At 35.4% G+C, this 21,539-nt stretch overlaps 1 protein-coding gene across 1 annotated transcript; it reads left to right on the top strand.

The window, feature by feature from the left end:
- Positions 1–207: 207 nt before the first annotated feature.
- LOC104410948 lies at positions 208–20,612 on the top strand (the record flags this gene model as incomplete). Its single annotated transcript, XM_010021253.1, has 11 exons — positions 208–274; positions 1,536–1,600; positions 2,368–2,381; positions 4,354–4,367; positions 11,547–11,608; positions 13,090–13,188; positions 14,047–14,107; positions 15,057–16,648; positions 17,197–17,260; positions 18,434–18,521; positions 20,489–20,612. Coding segments are annotated over 11 exons (2,250 nt in total), but the record flags the coding sequence as incomplete, so codon positions are not given.
- Between the last annotated feature and the right edge of the window lie 927 nt (positions 20,613–21,539).

Raw genomic sequence — 21,539 nt, forward strand, 5'->3', positions numbered from 1 at the left:
ACTTACATATATGCTTAAAATAAGTGTGTTTCCTCTAAAAATTAATATTTCCGGGTTGCTGACTTCTAATTTCAGCCAATAAAACAACATACTGATAATTGAACGTTTTGGTCAAAACAAGATTATTTAAAAACAATACTTAAAATTCATGTTAAAAGCATTGCTTTAATCATTTATTCTAATCTTTAATGGTCTTTTTTTATTTAGTATAATCATCCTTTTGAAGATGATCTACTTATTTCCATGGAAACTCTCACTTACGATACGCCTGATGGTAAGAACTTCTCTAAGCTTTGATATTTATGTGCTGCTTGTTGGCAGTCATATAACATTTCATTACAACAGATAGTGTATTTGTCCGCTTAAGTATGGCATGTCATATGTGAACTTTTATACATGCATGTAATACCTGGGGAATTTGTTTATATGCCCCGTGTTAGTCTTTTGCACGCAGTTTTAGACAACAAAAAAGAATTATTAGCAAAGTTCAGCATAACAGTGGTTCATATTTGGATGACTAGTAAGAGGAAGAATCAAAATGGAGAAGACTGAGGGGAAACAAGTATTAGCAGGAAGTTGATAAGCATGAATGGCTTGTGTAGTTTCTGCTCAGAATTCTGAAGGCTGCTTTGATAAGCTTCAGTTATGTCAAATATCAGGGTGGCCTGGGCAGACAGTCTCATTCATTTCCATTGAATGTTGCCATGTGGTTAGTGTAAATCTATACCACATTGTGCCATATCACATTTTTCCAGTGTTTCATTGTAACTGTTGATCTGTTATAGAGGTGATGATGCTTACGGAAAGCTTATTGTGGAAAAAAACCTTGCTGTTCTAAAATGCATTGCTTAGGGTTTTAGTGGGACTTGTGACTTAGTGTCTTGGTGGCTTTAACGGGAAATGAAATGCTCTGACATTTTTTATTATCACTGAAGTGAGGATTATGATATGTAGATTGCTGTATCAATTCTTGTAAAGTAGAACTTACTGGACATACACATGAAGTACTATCACAGGATTGAGCACAATATAATTGTTGTACCAAATATGATTTACTTTCTAAAGGGTTTTACAGACTGAGAAGCTTGTATTTTGCGGTGTTTTATATACATTGTCCATCTGGAGAGGGAAGAAACATGCACACAGCACTGTAATACAGAGTCTTGGATTTGTAAAGGCTTGTGTTTAGCAACCTCTATTCAGTATGGGATGAATATGGATCTCAGTCCTGTAGAGCCTGAGTTATGGCTTTAGCTAACCTCAGTTACCGTGTAGTGTACCTGGCTTAAATAACATTCAAAAAGTAAAATAATTTGCACATTTTTTTCCCCTTTTTTTATCATCTGGATATTTTCTTATTTATTTCCCTGTAAGTTTTTATTTCAACAATTGTACTAGAGGAAATTCAGGTTTTGATAATATTTTGTTAATATTAACATGTTTTTCCTAAATGTTTTGTTTGTTAGAATGATACTTGGTATTGGCAGTGTTATGAGAAAACCTATGTTCATATTGGCATCTCTTGTTATTTCTAGGAATAAAACAATGGGGGCAAGTGTCAACCAAGAAGAAAAAAAACTGGAAGAAGGAATTATTTCAGGTATTTAACAATGTAGTCCTCCTATGCAGTCAAAATGTAGGAATAGTTTTATATATAGGAATACATTTTAATTTTGCTGTGCCATATATTTGCAAGAGGTATTAATCAATGAAGTCAACATCTGCTTTAAAATAAGGTTTTAGGATAGATTGGTTAAGTCTGTCAGATGAGTTAGACTTAAACAGATGACTGTTTTACTAGTTGTTAGCACCACTGGGAAACCTGGAAAAATATTTTAAAATGCTCTCTGATGGGGGAACATATTTTTGGATTTCCTTACAATATTGTCATTGAAGTTAACATGCATTGATCGATTTAGATTGGTTCAGGTAATCAGCTTTTAAATTCTAAAGGGCTTACCAGTTTAATCTTTACACTTTTTTCTATAAAATAATGCTAGAGTAATTAAAGTATCTTTGCAGTCTCAGCACGCGCTATTTGTGCCAATCTAAAGCCATTACTGCTGTCAGCATATTATCTGTATTTTTTTGTACTGAGTATTTATATTAAACAAGCACTATTTTCTTTTTCTATTTCCTAAATTCCCCCTTAAGCACTCAGCAGTGAACTTTGTCAAAATCTGTGTTTCTCACATAACTATCGAAATGTGCCTTGCTGCTACATTCCTAGTATCTGTCTAAAAAGCCAAATCATGTGATGTGCTTTGGCACTTAACACAGAAGTTCTGCATTCTGTTCTGAACCCCACAGAGTGAGGGAATGAGGAATGAGCTTCAGTCTTTGGGAACAAGAGTGGATTTAATGGAGTCAGAAAGGAGTCTGTATTTGCTTTTCCACTCCTGGTAATACTTTGTGTGTCACCTACTAGGCATTGCTGCATAACTTTAGAGACTACATCTGTTAAGGACTGTAAGAGGAGTTCTCTGTCTTAGCCTCTTATGTGGGCCAAGGTAGCTATAGCTTATGTTCTTGAAGTGATTTGAACAGCAACAGTATAAGAAGAACTGAATGATAGGGTAAGTTTTACGACGTATTTGTGGCTTTTCTGGTCAGGCAGTGGGAAACCTGAAGGAAATCAAATGGTTATTTATGAAGTGCCTAGTTGTAAGATGTACCAAACTAAATAAAGGTATCAGTTAAAATAATTTTACTAGCCTAAGATTCTTTTAAGTTTTTTTTTTTTTTTTATTTCTAATTGCAGCGGAATAAAGGAAGTCAAAGGAATGCAGGTAAAGTGTTTTCTAATGAATAAGTGTTATAAATTAATATATCCAGTCTTCACTTAATAGAAGCAGTCCTGGTTTTATGGTAAACTTTAGGATACTCTCTTGTGGGTTTTTTGGTTTTTTTTGTGGGGGGAACCACTGAAAAACCCAGCAATTCTTACATTTGTAAGGATTTTGAAATGTAGTTTAAAATGTTTAAGATTAATAAATACGTTATAATTGATGTTGCTATCATCACAAACTGATTAAAATGATCTCCTCATATTGGTTAAACGGACAGTTTTTTGTTGTATTTGTCAGTTCATCAAATCTAAGAATTCCAACTGACTTACATGGGTGTAAAAGTGGAGAAATTTGGAAGTTGCAATCTTTTTGAAAATAATTAGATAAGGAGGCATGTTAAAAGATATGTGTTAAAAGAATCTCATGAAGTCACATGATGAGCTATCAAAAATTTAGCAGATTGTTCTGTATATTGAGTAAATCAGGCTGCCTGGAAGAAAAAGTTGTGTATGGTTATTTCATTAAAGACCAAGTATCGTGATGGAAGTCAAATCAAGACTGCACAACAAAATGTAATTCTGATACTACTGAGAGAGATATGACATCTGAATATTTTCTCCTTGTTCTGGAAAGGAGAGGTGTTTTTCAATAGAACACATGTTTTTATTGAGATAAATGACGGGGGGATGTGTAGCACAGCAAAGGTATTTTCTTAAGATTCTGACGTGGGTGTTTTTATTTATTTTTATTTTTTTTGCTGTTGCTTGTTTTATGACATTTATCTGAGAAACTTTCATGCTGAACAGCTGAGGACAAAACACAACCTGTAGCGTCTCTCTTAGAGTCCTACCAAAAAACTTGTCCATACAGGTGTCAGGTATATATTTTGTATCAGCCTATTAAATTAAAATGTTGAGACAGGAAATAAGGGTCTGATACACAAAGATTCAGATTATCTATACCTTTGCCTCTAATTTCTAGAAAATATATGCTGATGGGTCTAATATATTCTAAAGGAAGCATTACTGTAGTTTTCTGCAAAATACTGGACATATATTTCTTGAGGTTACAAGCTGAAGCCAGAGCCTTTCAGTGGTATAATACACTTCATTAACTTTGTATGAGAGAGTGGTTTTATAGCCCAGTGTCCTACTGGTTAGGAAACTATGATTAGAATAGTTATCAATGGTCTGTGTCCAAACTGAGGGGAAAACATGAAGGATTTTTTTTCCAGGACCGAAATGGTCCTGAGCAAATTATTAGCTTATACTTTATTTAAGTAAATAGAAGTGGGCATGCCCTTAATTAACTTGCAGATGATACCAAATAGGGATGACCACTGTGAAAGATAATCTGACAAATTGGGGCTAAAACTTAAAGTAAACTTTGTGTAATTCCATGCAGAGAAGTTCAATGTAGTAGACATGTAGGAATAATTAAAAGCAGGAAGAGTCAATTTTGGAGGTTGGTTGAGCCAGCCAAGAGTAGCGCACACTGTCCTAAAAGATATGCACAGGTGCCTAGTATGCATAGCACGAAAGAGCTTTTCTGTGCTGTGTAACAGTGATAAAACTTCTGGTGAAGTACTTCGTTTTGTATTCGATAGTAGCTTGACTGGCTGGAGTGAGTCAGAAAAGAGGTGGGGGAAATTACTAGAGCCACTGATGATTAAGATTTAAAGGGTGAGGGAGAGAAAACAAAAGTAAGCCTCTAGGTTAAATATTAGAAAAGCTTTCCAAATGTAAACAATAAGGAAGTCCTGAAATACATTTCTTGGAGAATATGGAGTTGCTCTTAAGAATAGGTTAGACTTCTAGAGGTAAGTTAGGTATGGCTTTAAAATGGAAGAAGCAGTAGATGACATCTTTACATTTCTCTATGCTTTAAGCCTTTAGAAAAATTGAGATCTTTAGATGTATGCTTGGCACTATTAAGTAATATGAAATTTTTATAGAGGTAAATAGTGCCTATGTGCCTGCGTTAGGTAAGAGATAAGTTTTCTCACAATTTAATAAAAAAAAAAAAAGCAAAGTAATTTGTGATATTTGACATCAGCTGGTCTGGAAACAGAAACACAGGAAAGAAACCAAGGACAACAAATTTGGCATTAAACAAATTTGCTTTATTTAGCATAAACATATCTGCTAAAGCACATGTATTATCTTTATATTTTAAGTTGAAGTTTATCACATGCATCCCATCTTGAGAAGTCCCACTACAGCTTTAGTACCAGCAGAGTCATAGGTCTGGAGACAAAGATCTTCTCTTCTGGGAAAAATTAAATTTCTGTAATGTATACAGTATTAACAATAGATTTATGAAGTAATTTTTATGTGCACATCATAATCATATGCACTGTATACTGACTTGAAGGATTGTAGATTGTTACAGGTAACTTTAACAAGGCAACAGTTAGAAATGTAACTTTTTTCAGCTGTATGAAAACAGGTTTTGGTCTGAGTAATTTTAATAGCAACAATATCTGGCTTAGAGGCTGACTGTGAAATAAGCCTTTGTGAAAGTCTCATTTATTTGAAGATAGCTACTTTGTGAGTCTAATATCTTTTGAGTTTCATTTAAATCCATTTGAGTTGTACAGCTAATGAAGAACAAAGTATAGATTGAAATGTAAAAAGTGGGAATGTCTGCTAAATAAACAGCTCTTACGCTTTTTATATTGCTTCTTATGAAATAAAGTAGGGGCGGGGAGAGTGGGGAAACAGCCCACAAAGATTGTGTGTAAGTCTGTGCAGGAAGACAGGCATAGTGTTTTGGAAAGCCCCTGAATGCCAAAATTCACTAGAAAGATGCAATAGAGATTTTTGGCTCTACCTTCAGGTGTCAGGAGTAGTTAGTCTTTGTCTTGTCCTTTTCAGTCTCTGCCAAGAAAAATTCACAAAAAGTTTGCAGCTATCTTTTTCTAAAAGTGATACCACTTGATAAAGGGACAAATTTTATTTTCTGTGGTGCTTTATGGGTTAAGAAGAAAACATGTAATACGGTAGATGTACATCTCTGGTCAGAATTACTGTGCCGTGTTTGACTAGAATGTTGTTCTGTCGCTTGTCTATTCTTTTCCTCAGTCCTATGTACTACATTTGTTAAGTGTTTGTTAAATATTTTTCAAGATAAGAGTATATACAAATGATGAAGTAACGAGTTCAGGTACAGCATTGATCTGTGACCTATCAGACTGAAATAAAATTATCTTTTTTCCTCCCATGCATGCTAAGAAATGTCAAATCGACAGACCAGTGATTTTGAAGATGAACGTCCAACAGTATCTCAGGTATGGGCACCACATTGCATCTACTTTTATAAAACCTCTTTGGGAAAATGTATTTATGTAGTCAAAAGGTAAGAAAAAAATCATGAGCAGGTGGTCCTGTACCATAGCTATAAAATTAGATTTTAAAGACCTACTAATTGCTGAATTGAATGACTTTATTCTCCTTAAAGAAGTACTTCTGGGGAAAAAAAAATAATTGAGGGCTTAAGGTATTTTAATGCAGTTCTTTCACTGCAGTTCTTTAAACTTCAGGTATCTTACTAAACAATTGTTTTATATTTCCTCTCATGTAGTTCCTCAATTATAGTTGCATTATTTTAGGAAAGATGTGTCTTTACTTACTGGGTATGTGTTCATTTAAAATTAAAATCTCAGGTTTTAGTTAATGTTGATCACCTGTATACTTCCCCTGATTGTTTCCTTCACTGATACATTCTGTGCTTTGGGATGGTGATGAACTCAAGTTTTGGCTTGTATATTTGGTGGTCTAATACATTTTGTGACAGTGGATTCATGGGTCTTTTTATTCTTTTTGTTTTTTCCTTTTTTTACAATGTCCCTATATATGCTGTTTGTGTGTTCGGGTTTGCATATGTTTCATATAATTACATATCTTCCCCCTCATTGTAATATTTAGGATATTGAGTAGCAGCCATATCAGCCATGGATTTTGGCAGAATTCTACCCTTTTAAGTTTATGTAAAGGGGGAGATATCCAAAGGCAGTTGGATATAGGCTTTAAACCATCAAATGTCTTTTTTGTTAGGCAGTGTGTGTGTCTAACTTGTTAAATTACCATTTTAAAAAATCTGTGGTCATCTAGAATAACTTCTTTCGACTTCTTATCTTTTTAAGGAGAAAATACTCAGCATTTGAGGAGTGATATGGGCCTTCTTACTGGTCACTCCTAACTTTTTGTTCTACATAGATGGTAGTTAGAATTGTCTTATTTTATTGGTGACCTCTTAACTCACTATGCACTGATTTTATGTTTGGAAGGGCCAGAAGGGATTTAGACTTTATTTTTTATTTTTTTTTTTTTATTTTTTTTTTTAGGAATTCTGGAGAATATGGTGTCAAATGTAGACTGTAAACATTTAGAAAAGGCTCCTTATCCGTAGAAATGAGCTTTTTATGCAACTTCTACAAAATAGAGCAAAAAAAACCCCCTATTTGAAATACTGTATCAAGATTGTTTGAAGTAGGCAATTAAGAATTGTTTACAGTGGGCAGTTTAAACATTTTTCATATGATTTAGAACATGAATAATAGAGTCTCCTGTAGATACAGAATTTGGTGATTAGAATTCATCTGTCAACTGTGTTTTGCTTTTGTATAATAGCTTCTCCTTGCATTGTTTGTCTGAATATAGGACTGGGAAGAAAACAGTTTTCCCCGTAGAGTAATGAGATATGAATCAAGACAGATTTGTGTACAAATTTGTTAATAAAGATGGTGTCATTTGGACATAGTTTGTGGAATATAACTCTGTTTGTTTCACCACCACCACTGTCCCCAAAAAGTTGAACAACTAGTGAGAGCAGAAAATTCTACAGACTAGTTAATATAGCTTATGCTACCAGGTCTTAAAATTACTTTCATGTGCTTTTAAGGAATCTCCTGAGAACTCCCATGTGGATACATCTGACACAGGTGGGTTTTTAATTTACTTTCTATCTACCTTTTTTTAAAGTTTTTGAAAAAGATTGCAAATAACTTTTTCATAGTTTTCCAATATAGTAAAAATAATTTTAAGTATTCTACACCCTTTCAGAAAGTAGAGAATAGGAACAGCCAGAAACTGTGGTACTGGTAGTACTATGAAATCAATACCCCTGTTACTCTTTAAAATCTCAGTCCTGAATCCCTGATATGTTGAAAAGTCAATGTGGAATATGTTTAATTGCATTTTCTTAATAAAGAAAGGAAGAGTAAAGCTTTGACATAAGTTGCAATAGAAGTTTTATTAACAATTACAATATATACAATTGCAATAAATACATTAATTTACAACTACATATATACAATAATTTCTAGTGGTTGGTAGACACAAACATTGCATTCAGCTTGTCCTGCAACAAATAAGTCTTCAGTAGTGTTTGTAACAGGTTCAGCGTCAGTCTTGTGCCCTGTCTGCAAAGTTTTGGGTGGTTTTGACCTTGTATTCCAAAATAATTATTTAATTGTATTACTTAGTAGTAACAATCTTTGAATGACTGTTGTTTAAATGTTTAAAACTTGTATTACTCTAAACCTTTTTATTTTTGTGTATATAAAAGCTTACTGTTTTGCATCAGCTGAACTATGGCTAGATGGTAACCAGCATTTAATGATTAAAAGGGTAGTAGCAGCAAAATATGGTTAGGTGGTGTTTAAATACTCTGGTATATATTAGGTGCTTCGTTTGCATAGCTGTCTCCAAGGCAGATGATTTCTTCTCTGTTGAGGGGAAAACAACAATCTGAAACTTATCCTCCTTTCATTTGAGAGGATGCGAAACAAATTTCAGAGGCATCTGTAGCTTGGCTTCTCAAAGTGTCCTTTGTGTCTTCTGCACTCATGGGACAAACGAGTGATGCAGTTCATGCTGCGGTATCTTCGTAGCAGCATACAAGAATATGATTATCCACTCCTCCTCCTTCTCTTCTGAATGTTCCAGGAAGAGACAGGAGAGGATTTATAGCAACCTCGGTGAGTCGCAGCTATCTCCAAATGCAGTAGGACCTGGAAATTAGATTCTTAGAGATGTGGGATTGGATTCTGCATTTAAAAGTGGAATTCACCTAGGTGTCTCGTGGCTTTGGTTTTTTGAGTGTTGGTTTGTTTGGTTTTTTGTTGGTTTTTCTTTTTTTGTTTGGTTGGGGTTTTTTTTGTTTGGTTTGGTTTTTTTTTTTTTCCATCCTGGCCTGTACCGGTTAACAATAGGCCATACTAACTTTTTTTTCTTAAAGGTATGTCTTTAGCTGCTTTAGCTAAAACTTTAGCTTTGTCATGTTTTTCATCTTTAGCATTCATGTAGAATGTTTCACGCGTCTTGATGAAGGCAGTGTTTTTTCCAGGTTTTATACATAATTTTTGTTCCAAAAGTATGCAAAGCCTATTAACAACAGGTATAATTAAAGTGTTGGTCTGCCCTGGGGGTGCTGATTGAGGGCCACTGAACATAAGCCCGCTTGTGCCCAGGCAGCCAAGAAGGCCAACACCATCCTGGCCTGTACCAGCAATAGTGTGGCCAGCAGGGCGAGGGTGGTGATCATCCCCCCGTACTGGTGAGGCCACATCTTGAATACTGTGTTCAGTACTGGGCGCTTCACTACAAGAGAGGTACTGAGTTGCTGGAACAGGTTCAGAGAAAGGCAATGAGTCTGATGAGGAATGGCTGAGGGAACTGGGGTTCTGGAGAAGAGAAGGCTCAGGAGGACCTTACCACTCTCTGCATCCACCTGAAAGGAGGATGGAGAGAGGAGCTGGCTGCTCTCTTTTACCAAGTAACAAGTGATAGGACAAGAGGTAACAGCCTCAAGATGTGTCAAGGGAGGATTAGACTGGATATTAGGAAAAATTTCTTCTCTGAAAGGGTGCTCAGGCATTGGAACAGGTTGCCCAGGACAGTGGTGGAATCATCGTCCCTGGAAGTGTTCAAAAAGATATAGATGAGGCCATTCGTGACATGGTTTCTGGTGATGGACTTGGCAGTCCTGAGGTGTCGTAGTTTAAGCCCAGCCGGCAACTTGGAACCACACAGCCGCTCGCTCACTCCCCCCCACCTCTTCCTTCCTCCCCCTGCTCCCAGAGGGATGGGGAGGAGAATCGGAGGAATGTAACTCCCATGGGTTGAGATAAGACCAGTCCAGTAACTAAGGTATAATACAAACCACTACTGCTACCAATAATAATGATAAGGGAAATAACAAGGGGAGAGGACACAATTGCTCACCACCCGCTGACCGATACCCAGCCCGACCCGAGCAGCGATCTGGGCCTTCCGGGTAACTCCCCCCAGTTTCTATACTGGGCATGAGGTGCTGTGGTATGGAATACCCCTTTGGCCAGTTTGGGTCAGGTGTCCTGTCTCTGCTTCTTCCTGGCTTCCCCTCCTCTCTGGCAGAGCATGAGACTGAGAAAGTCCTTGGTCAGAGTAAACATTACTGAGCAACAACTAAAACCATTGGTGTTATCAGCGTTGTTCCCAGACTGAAAGTCAAAACCACAGCACTGCACCAGCTACTAAGAAGGAGAAAAAATGACTGCTGTAGCTGAACCCAGGACACGGGGCAAAGGTTGGACTTGATGATCTTAAAGGGCTTTTCCAACCTAGCTGATTCTATGATTAACATTCTTATTGCTTCTTCCACTATTGATGCTTAGTAACTGATTTCCTGTAGATAAAGTGACCACAATTTCCATTAGTTTTGTGGGAAGAAACTTTGATAATCTGACAAGTATGGGATTTGGTTATTAAAGTTCTACTGGGGTCATGTAGACTGTCAAAGGCAACCCTCTGGTTGCTTAACGTTTTCACTGGAACATGTGAAATTGTCTGGTCTCCCACAAAGAGACAATAGCAATTCTTTCATATGTATCTTTATCCTAGCCCTATGGCATCAGCTGTCTGCGGAGCTTTAGATGATGATTACACTGATAGGGAACAAAAAAGGAAGATGGGATTAGCTAAGAAAGATTTTCATTCTGATTTTAGTAATTTAAGAATAGTATTGAAGAGGCAGCAATGTGGTAGATATCATAACCAAGATTATTTTCACTCATTGTTTTCCTTTTCAGGGTTGCTCTTCCCCTCCCTGCAGTGAACACAATTGTGGAATAAAGATATAACAGCCAGGAAAATTCAGAATTGCAGGCTTACAATGCAGTTATGTGTTTTATGATCCTGAAAGATTGAGGCTTTGGCTAATGATGAGTTGGATGGTCTGTTGCATTTCATTCATGAAAATACCCATAGAATACCTAAATATTGAGTTGGAAGATTTGAATATGCTTTCTAATATTTTCAACTCTTATTTCTCACTTTGGCAGTTCTAAAGCAAGTCCTGATAATAAAAAATCAAGATAAAGTCTTGATAATAACAAACTAAGAAAAGGAAGAATGGTAGAAGGTCCTTGCTATTTTTGTTGAGATACTTCAGAATGTAGTTGGAAATGAGAGGGAATGCATGCATTAATGAATCCTGCAGAACAATACTTTGAAAATATTTTACTCTCCAAAATAGTTAGCATGAATCTTGAAGAAGTGGTTACAACCAAGTTATCTTCACTCTTCTTGAACCCTTAACCATGGTTTTCAGTTGGACTTGAAAATGTAATACAGATTAAAAAAATTCTAGTGTAGAAAAGTCTTCTAAAATGAAACCAATTTAGTCAGTAAGTTATACAGGGTGTGTTTAAAAACATTTCTGTTTTGATTTTTGAGTTCAACTGGATTTTATTTATTATTTATCTTCAAATTATAGGTGAAGAAAGTGATTCTGATATAGTTTCAGTAAGAAGAAAATTTGAAGACATTCACGTCCAGGTAAAAATGTCTGGTGTCTAATGCAATGCAATAATTTTGTGTTCAATAGAAATGATTGAGCTTTTTGAATAGCTTACATATGCCAGTCAGCAGAATGCTCTGTGTAGTCTGCATCTTAATGCACATTTTTAGTAAGTATAGCAAATGAAAGTTTCAATAAATAATGTCATGAAGACCAACATGAAGTAATATTATGTCTTGGTATGATCAGTATATCAGAGAAAGCTGTACAATATATTGCATAGAACAGGCAACCCTGAGGAAGGCTATTACAGGTATAGAAAAAGAATAACCAGATGAATCACAAAGTGAAAACACTTACAGAAAATACGATCATTCACCTGAGAGTCCAGTATAAAGAGGTAATATGATTTTAAAAAGCGGTTAATCTGAAATAATGGCTGGCCTAACAAAAACAGACTGGAAACTTTTAAAAAAGGCCTGCCATAACAAAAGCAGACTGGAATCTTCTGCTGTTGTTTCCCTAACTAGTCAGTGGGTATCAGGACTACCCAAAATAGTTACAGTGATGGAGAAAAATACAACACATGCTTTGTGTGCACAGCCATTCTAATCCTGTGTTGTTCTTTCTCACGTACAAATTACCAAAAAGGTAATTTACTTTCTTTATTTGTTTAGCATAGCACTAGGTATTGTCATATCTTTGACAACAGCTAATACAGACTGCTTCAGAGAGGAAGTTTCACTAAAGAGAAACATTTACTGTTTATCACCAAATGCTTTTACATTTTACATGTGTTACAGAGTAGATCCTAATTTGTATATGAAGTCATGGGGTGTTAATAATACTTGTAAATATTTGCAGCCCTGATTACCAGTGCTTTGTAACCTAACACTAGGGCTTTTTCCTTTTTTTTTGTTTTGCTTTTATCAGGTCTTCTGGGGCACTGTGTGCTTTTGCCTACATCGATAAACTAGTTACTTATCTCTTTTTTTTTTTTTTTTTTTTTTTTTTTCCTTTTTACGTGTCTTCACATACAGTTCTTTCTCAGTTGTTTGGAGGTTTTTTTCCCCACATAAAATGTATACGTTAAAACAAGTTTATGCTGGTAGGATATCCTCATCTGAATAACACTGGTTTGAAACAGACCTGAGTAATGTTCGGCTTTGTCAGTGTCAGTAACTTTTACATGTTTTGACTAATTCCCTTTTTTTTTTTTGGGGCACTGTGTGCTTTTGCCTACATCGATAAACTAGTTACTTATCTCTTTTTTTTTTTTTTTTTTTTTTTTTTTTTTTTCCGTTTCTCTCCAACCCTTTTTTTCCCTGTTTGAAACGAATGGAGCACTCAAACCACAGCACGCTGAAAAAGAAGTTGCAATGTGGCAGCTCAACACTGGCTCAGTTCCTCTTTTTTTTTTTTTTCTTTCTTTTCATTCCCTTCCTCCTTCCTTTCCTTTCTCCTTTTATTTTTTTTTTTTTCATTTTACTTTTTTTTTTTTTTTTTTTTCCCCTTTAAGAATCTGAATGTAGATGATGGGAAAAATCAAGAGAAAGTAAAAGTTCAAGTGGATGTGATAGTACAAGAGAATGCTAGAAATATTCCCAAATGGATTACGGTAACATATTTCTCCTGTTCTTAGCTAATTAGAATAAATAAGAACTCTCTAACTCTGCAGCATAATGAATTCTAATACAACTTCTCTGATGTTTTATTGTTCCTCTCTTGCTTGCTGTCTACATAAATATCGCAGCATCTCCAGATCTCTGACAGCAATGATTTGTAAGAAACAGATTATACCAATTTATTTCTTTTTTATTTAATTTTTACTTTCTTCTTTGAACCCTGATGTTTCAATTGATCTTCAGTAAGTTTCTGAAAAGTCTAAATTTGAGGTATGAAGAGAAAAGTGGTGGTTTAGCTTATTTTGGTTTTGGGGGGTAAAGGGAATTGGAGGCAAAAGGTTGTGTTGGATGGAACGCCTTCTGTTTCCTACTGGAGTTGCCAGAGATGTATTGATTATCCTGGTGTATGTATCCATGTGTAAGTTATGTTATTTGGGAAAGGGATTGGCAGTGTTCAAGGACAGGTTGGAGAGAGCCTTGAGCAGTATTGTCTAGTAGGAGGTGTCCCTGCTTGTGGCAGGGGTGTTGAAACTAGATGATCTTAGGGTCCTTTCCCACCCTAACCATTTTATGCTTCTACAATTAAAATATGATACATAATGTAGAAGTTACAAAAATGATAACTAGCTTTCTAAGATTAAACTGGTAACAACAATTCTTAGTGAACTCTTAGACTAGACTTTTTCCCCCCTTGTCTAAAATTAACTAAACCCCTTAGAACCATAACTCTACAGGATCTAATATAGTAAGGAGAGAGCAGGAAGAGTCACAAATAAGGTTTTGATGTTACTTTTCATGTGCAACAAGATCAGGGTATTAGATTATGTGTCTCTTGTTTCTTTGTTTTTCAGGTAGCACCTCAACACTCATTGAAAAGTCTTCATTTAGCTTCACCAGTGCAAGAATTGATGGGTACAACTAAATCTTGTGAGTGTTAGTCAAATATGTTAGTTATGAAATGTGTTTTCCTTAAAATTTATTAGAAATAAATATTTAACTTATTGAAAGCCCAGAGGTACTATTTATCCAACAGAAAAGTTCAACAGGCTGAATTCTTGAAGAGAAGTTAGACATGATTTTGCTTATGCAAAATCTATTTGAAAAATAGAAACTAAATAACTTGTATACATAATAAGAGCTTTTCTTAAATAGCCCCAGGAAAAATATGCATAGCTACAAAATTCATCAACATTAAGCTCAGTGAGATGAAATTAATTGCATATCTTAAATTCAAAGGAATGTAATTGAATGACTTTGGGTCTGCTGGTACTCAAAAGTGGTACTTCGCTAGTAAACTTTCTTCAGAAACTTTCCATACTTGATCCAATCCTATGATAGATGTCTGGTGTAAACGTTTTTAAGCCCAACAGCTACAAAAAGCATTGCCTTCATCATGCTTCATGGCAAGTAAAGCTGCACTGGTACTAGCCAAGTACAAAGATATGAAGTAATATTGAAATAGAGTAACAAAACCTGTAGGATAAGGCCATTCCTCCTGCTCAGAGATCCACAAAGAGCAAAGCCTCAATAATGAAAATATTTTATATCTATATATTAAGCTAATTTATTTAATAGCTTTTTCCAACACATTTCACTTCTGTCTTGTGTAGTCTCTTAATTCAATATAGCTAGCAAAAACCTTTCAATATTTTCAAAATGGATTGTATGTTAATCATCTACTTAGCCTGGCAAAAATGTTTAGTGAAATATGCTATTACAGTAACACTATCCATACCATATGCAATTGTTTCTAAGTCATGTAATATGTTACTGGAAGTGCCCTAATGGGTTTGTGGGTTTTTTCCTTCTGGTTTCTTTAGTGATTCATTTGCGGTTTTGTTTTGTTTTGTTTTTTGAATAGGCAACCAGGCTGCCATTAACAGAAATAAAGCAGAGTTTTCAAATGAATGTTCTTCCAAATCTCTATGGTTACAATTTCCTAGTGTTCCCATTTCACCAAATACTGTAATCATGTCCAGGGATCTGCCTTCTCCAGAACTGAATAGAAGTTGCTGGGATAGTGTCTTGGAGGAGTACCAGTCTGCAGACGAGGAATGCTCCTGGAGCAATGTAACTCTTGCAGACTTGTATCCAGCGATGGTAAAGATACTTACAAGGCTCATGACAAAGCAGTCTCAGAGAAAAGAGTTAAAATATGTGTTTGGATGCTTAAGGCACAAAAGATGGCATTCTAGAAGACCAAAGCTCAATGTCACTGTAGACAAAATAAGAGGGTTCAGACCTTTTAATCTGAAGCAACCACAATCCAACATACGTAGCAATAGAAGTGAAGACACCCAGAATCAAACATTTGGAAATGAGAACAGAGAACTCTGTGATGACAAGTGTTCCAATAATAATTTATCAGGTCTGGTACCTTATTCTTACATTGATACAAATGAAAACAAAGCAGACTACTGTGATTCAAGTTTAGAACACCATTTGGTATCTGGAAAAAGCCAGAGAGTTTCCAAACAGACCCATTTTCCTAATGTTATGGCTAGAATGGGAGAGACCTTTCTCGTTGAAGATGAGTTACAGACTACTGTCTCGCTGAAGAATTCAAAATGCAAAGAAGGTGAAAAATTAGCTTATAAATGTTCCTCAGAACATTGTTTTACAACATCTACTGCCAGCTCAGGGTCAACAGCACTTCGCCTGTTAAAAGAAAGTAAAATTCAAAAAACTAACTTTCCTTTTGGTAGTGCCTTAAGGCTGTGTTCATGTACTTGCAGTTCCTACGGCAACAGTAAGGCTTTTACACCAGTCACAAACTGTTGCCCTGCAAGAGCACCAAATACTTCGCTAATAAATCCTGAAAACCTAACTTCTGAAAGACTAACTTCTTTCCAGCGCGAGCACTCATTTTCCTCACTGTCTATGGAGCAGAGTACTTCAAACGTGCCCCAGAAATACGAAGACGCATTTGAAAAGCTCTACTACAAACTGTGTTCCAAAGAAATCGAAAAGCCTTTGACATCAGGAAGACCTCTTTCAAATTCACAAAACCTTGAAGAGAAAGGAAGATTAGTGAAGAGTAATTTAAGTAATTCTGTGAGCTCTGATACGTACTATGATAGAGAATTTGACAGGATCTATGAGGAGTTGTGTGGAGAAGCTGTTCCAAAACTTCCTGGGTTTCAGAGAGCTTCAAATTTAAGGAAATATGAAGGAATACAGATGTCTGAAACTGTAAATGCTCTTGTAAACTCACCTGTTAGAACTTTATTTGCAATTCCCAGAGTTAAAAGACTAGGAAATTTTCAAAATGATCTTCCTTGTTCACCAGTAAAGCGACTGAAAAATATCCCAGAACATTATTCTCCTTCAGCACAATGTCAACAAGTTTCTCACAGAAAAAACGTCAATCTTCAGACAGTTGGCATGGATTTTTTGAACACGTACAATGATAGTAGCCCCAGCTTTTTTGACAGTTGTGACTGTCAGAGTCAGGTACTTAAGAACCTTTTAAAAAGTAAATAAATAAATGATTGTGCACTCTTTGCTGATATTTGGAAAAGCTATTAAAAAAAATAGGTTAGGTCTGGAATCTATTTAAACTTAGTGACAGTATATGCCTCGTGCTATTTGGTCAGTAGAGTTCTTTTAGAGGTTTGGTGTTTGGGGGTGGAAATTGTATCAGTTCTGGATCATGTAAGGAAGCTCACTATATTTCATAACCTTGAAAATGGTTATGAAATGCTCGGCAAGAGATTTTGTTACATTTTAATAGACTGTGTCACTGGTTAAAATAATCTCAAACAGTGACCTTTTTAATTAAGGTGTTGTACTTCTGAAATGATGATGTTTTGTTCATTTTATAGATGGACAAGATGAGGCAAACAAAGCTTTACTGGGTTCCACTGGAATTGTTAGACTTGTTGATTTAAATATTAAATCGGACCCTTATTACCAGGTTCCCAGTTATTTTCTTGGAGGCAAGCTGTGAAATAATACGTGAGTTTTTCCATCAATGTAATCTGCTGATGCTTTATTTTTAGGACTGTGGCTTTCATGACTCTTCAGATAAAATCTCTCTTAATATTCCTGGAACTTCCCTGCAAGGTTAGTTTTAGAAACTTTATGGATTGCTACTTTAACAATCATGAGCACTTCTTCAAAGGGTAAATCTATAGATCTGAATAGACCACTGTTTAAGTGACTGCTTTTTTTTCTTCAGTGATTGAGTATGTTTAAGTGTTCCAAAAAGCATAGAATCTATACAGAAAAGGGTTTCCTGAATAGCATGTTAATAGCTGTTCAAAAAAGATTTTCTCTGGGTTAGCCAGGACTTTTTCTACTAAAGATGTTGCATATTATCAGCTGGTTTTCTATTCCTTTTTTTAATTTTATTTGAAGTTTGCTGTTGCTTTTACTTTCCTGCATGTAAATGATCAACACAAAACACATAGCTTGTTAATCCTACTTTAATAACCAAATGCTTTTGTTTGGATTCTTCAGCTTTACAAAAACTTACTATTGAGTTGTTGCATGACTTCTGTCATGTGCTTAGGTAATTAATCTGGATGAAAAGACTTCTGCCAATTCAGGACAGTAGAATTATTAGAAAAATAAAATAGAATAAAAAAATCCTACATTAGTTTGAGATTTTAGATGTTAATCTTTTAATTTCCTTTTAAAAATCTGATTTTGGTTAAAACATGTTTATAGCACAACCTGAACTTTTTTTTCCTTCTAAGTAAAATCAGTAATGTTTGTTTTTCTGTATTTTTCTGTATTTTATGAACCTTATCATCAAGATAACTAACATAAAGGAAAATACTGAGGAAGGTGACTTGAAATATTGTCAGCTGGTATACAATAAGAAAATGGCAGAAGGAATGCACTTACTTGCATGGTTCTCTCCTTGTTGCGTTTTCATTACTGATTAATTGTAAAGAGTTTGACTGAGGTGGACTGTCTTATTTTTCCTTCCTCAATTTTTTAACTCATACTTTATGTATTACATTTTTTCTGGACTCAACAGTTTATTCTCTTTCTACCTTTTTCTAATGGTGATAAAATATAAGTATTTTGAAACCTGGCTTGTACGTCAATATATTCAGTGTTTAAAATGTATTTGAAATTAATTTTTACGTTAGAATATTTTGATAAGGAAATTTGCTCAGTGAAATATTACCAATGCCTTAGTAGGCTAGTATTTTAACAACATAATGTAGTGCCTGTACTACTCAGTGTTGTTCTTGCCCTTTTCATGCTACTGTTTTTCATCACCAGAATCTGGGATTGCAGATGTCCGCGCTGGTTGGCCTGGTGCAATGAAGAATTGCAGCCATCCCAGAAATTTCTCGAAGTGCCACCAAAGGTAAGTGTCTTTTGGGGGGTGGGGGAAATGTCAAAAGACATTCTTGCTGCTCTGCACCTATGTTAAAGATATGGAGGTTGTAGCTTACACGCATGCTTCTAGAATGAAAATCATCAAGGATCCTTGGTACAGCCCATGCTAATCAAACCTGGATTGAATATGGACACTAGAAGGTAAGCGTTTGTGGAAAAAAACTAGCTAGCCTTCAGCATGGATAGCCAGTGAACACAAGTTAGTAAGATGGCCTAAATGAATAGCTGCTCTAGTCCTTATCTTGTGTTCACTAGAGAGGCATTTATCATTTTAGATATAACTATAGAATTGTTTTGATTCTACCTGTGTGTTTGAGCTAACACGTCTTCTCAGATCCTTGGGGTGTGGGGAGTATAGTATATTGCCAAAAAAGAGAAAAAAAAGACTTTCAAGAGTGAGCTTCTGTACACTTGAGCATAGTTACCTGCATTTTGGTTCTGTGTAAACAAACAGTGGCTCTGGAAGATATCCAAGATCCTTTTCTCCTGCTGTTATCATTCTTGCCAATGTAGTTAGATCCCTGGAAGGCGAACACTCCTTCCAGCTTCCTGGATACTGGCCTACTACATCTGCTTTTCTTAGAAAATAAGTGACTTTTAAAGCATTCTTATGTTCCATATCTCTTGGATTTTTATTTACAAACTAATTTAATAGACACCAAAATTAAAAAAAATCATTGAAAGTTCTCTAAACATGTTCTCTTTTTATTTTCCAAAACACTTTTTACATGTTTTCTGCCTAAATGTCTAATTTGGCACCACAAGATACACTGCCTTCCCAGACTCAGTGATGATATGCTTGAGATGATCATACAGCTGACATAATAATTTTCTGTCAATGCTGGAATTAAAACTTCAAAAGAAGCCTGAATGCATTTTTAAACTACTCCTGAGGAGAAGCTAACTGGAAAAGAAGCTGCATGATTTAAAGAAAAAAGTTTCAGTTTAAGCAAAGATGGAATTCTGGGTTAATCTTGTAATACATATACATAACAATATTAATAAAGACTGTCGTTTTTGACATCATGGAACATTGAAGTCAAGCTGATGAGGATACATGGCTGTTTCTGTGATGTCAAGTATGCCCACTTAGCTGAGTAAATTTCTGCTCAGTTCTACTGATTACTGCTTTTTTTCTTTTTTCTTCTTTTTCCTGACTCCATAAAAATAGCCATCTCCATGAGATTAGTACTTGTTCTGAAGGAAAAGGTTTTCTTTTCCTTAATGCACGTAAGTAGTTAAGTTTTTAAGAAAGAGTAGGAAATCAGGATTTCAGAGTGCTTTCTTGCCAAGCCATCTGGAATAAAATCTATTTCTTTGTTCTTTAATTACACAAATGCATGTTTGCTGATTTGTATGATGTAACGAGTAGTTGGGGAAAGAAAAAGAATATCATCTTCCTGTCTGGAACTTGATTGCCTTTATCTAGAAGATCATTATGAAAGATATATTTTGGAGAAGGAAATGTTTATAAGTATTAAACTTTTCTTCAGCTCTGTGTGACTGCTGTCCTGCAGCTATACTGCTATACTTTATTGTCAGATGTAAACCAAAATAGTTTAAAATAGATGTTAAAAAAAGTATGACATTATTAAATTCTATGCAAGGAAACAATATTATTCTGACTTGTCTCTCACTTTTAGCTATTTGTGAATACATTCAAAGATTACGTATCAAAGTTCAGTAGATATTTATATATAATAGGTTAATGTAGTAGCATTACTGAGACATTAAAATGACATAGGATGAAAATTTTCCTATCCAGCTGAAAGCACACAGGAATGCAAGTAAGGAGTCCTGCTGCTGTTCACAGTCAAGATTTTCGGATACCTTGCCCCAGTGACTTCTTTCAATTTCATTACGTTCAATGTAGTTTCAGAAAGGATAGCATTTTTGCATAATTTATTTTATCATCTAAACAAATCTTTTCCATAGGGTATACAGAAAACTAAGCTACACTGATGGCAAAGACCAAAATCCTAGCAATCCCTTGGGCGACTTCCGGGTCAAAACTCACCACGGAGCATTCATGGACTGCTGCAGAGGAAACACGTTATAAAGCTTGCATTTGTTTTGGTTCTCTTTCTTCTTCCAAGAATCGAGGCTGTGTTATATATATTTAATCCCAGTTTATTTCCCTGTGGTAAAGTCTTCAGGAACTGGTTTGTCCGTTCCGACAGGGTGCTGCTTACTCCTTTGGCTTCATCAGGTCTTGCAGGGAATTAGGGTTCCTTTCTATAGCTAAGTTTAAATTACGTATTTACTAGTGTTTATAATAACAGAATGTAATCTGTATTATCTTTTCTCTGCTAATAAACTTGGATTCTTAACATATCAGTAACAAGCCCTTTCTGCTGAATTCCTGCCTATTCGTGCTTTATAGGTGCATCAGTACTAAACAGATGAAAACATCTAAACTGGGCTTGGATGATCCAAATGCAGTATTATATTCTGTGATTTATAAAATTCCTATTATGTAATTTTAATGTTACATTTTCTGAGTAACTCACCAGAGTTGATTGTTAAATAAAATTTTACCTGTTTTAGTGGATTTGCTAGTTATTTGGTGTTCTGACAAAACTGTATCTGACACAAATTGTATTTTCAAAATAAAAACGTATTCTGAACAACTACCTGCTTTCAACATTTTATTTCAGGTATGTAAATTCTCAGGAGGAGTTGTACCTACAGCATATACATGGAAATGATGTGGCAGGGTCCCACAAGTTGTCATTACTGTGTCAGTTCTTAGCAAGGAGATTGTTTAGTGGTGTCAGGTCAAGGACATTCTGTTTGATTGGCATTGCCCCTTGTCAGCTTGCTGAGCTCCAGAAAAGGAAAAAGTCATTTTCCTTTGGCTTTACTTTCTGGGCATGCAGGAGTGCTCTATTTTAGCTCTTAAAACCAAGATCTTGTTCTCTTAAGTGTTCTTGAATAGAACAAGAAGCCAGCTTCAGTGAGGTTTACTCTGCGATAAAACAAGGCC

This window comes from Nestor notabilis, unplaced genomic scaffold (assembly GCF_000696875.1).
Source record: "Nestor notabilis isolate BGI_N333 unplaced genomic scaffold, ASM69687v1 scaffold2529, whole genome shotgun sequence".
In the NCBI taxonomy this organism is placed as follows: Eukaryota; Metazoa; Chordata; class Aves; order Psittaciformes; family Psittacidae; genus Nestor; species Nestor notabilis.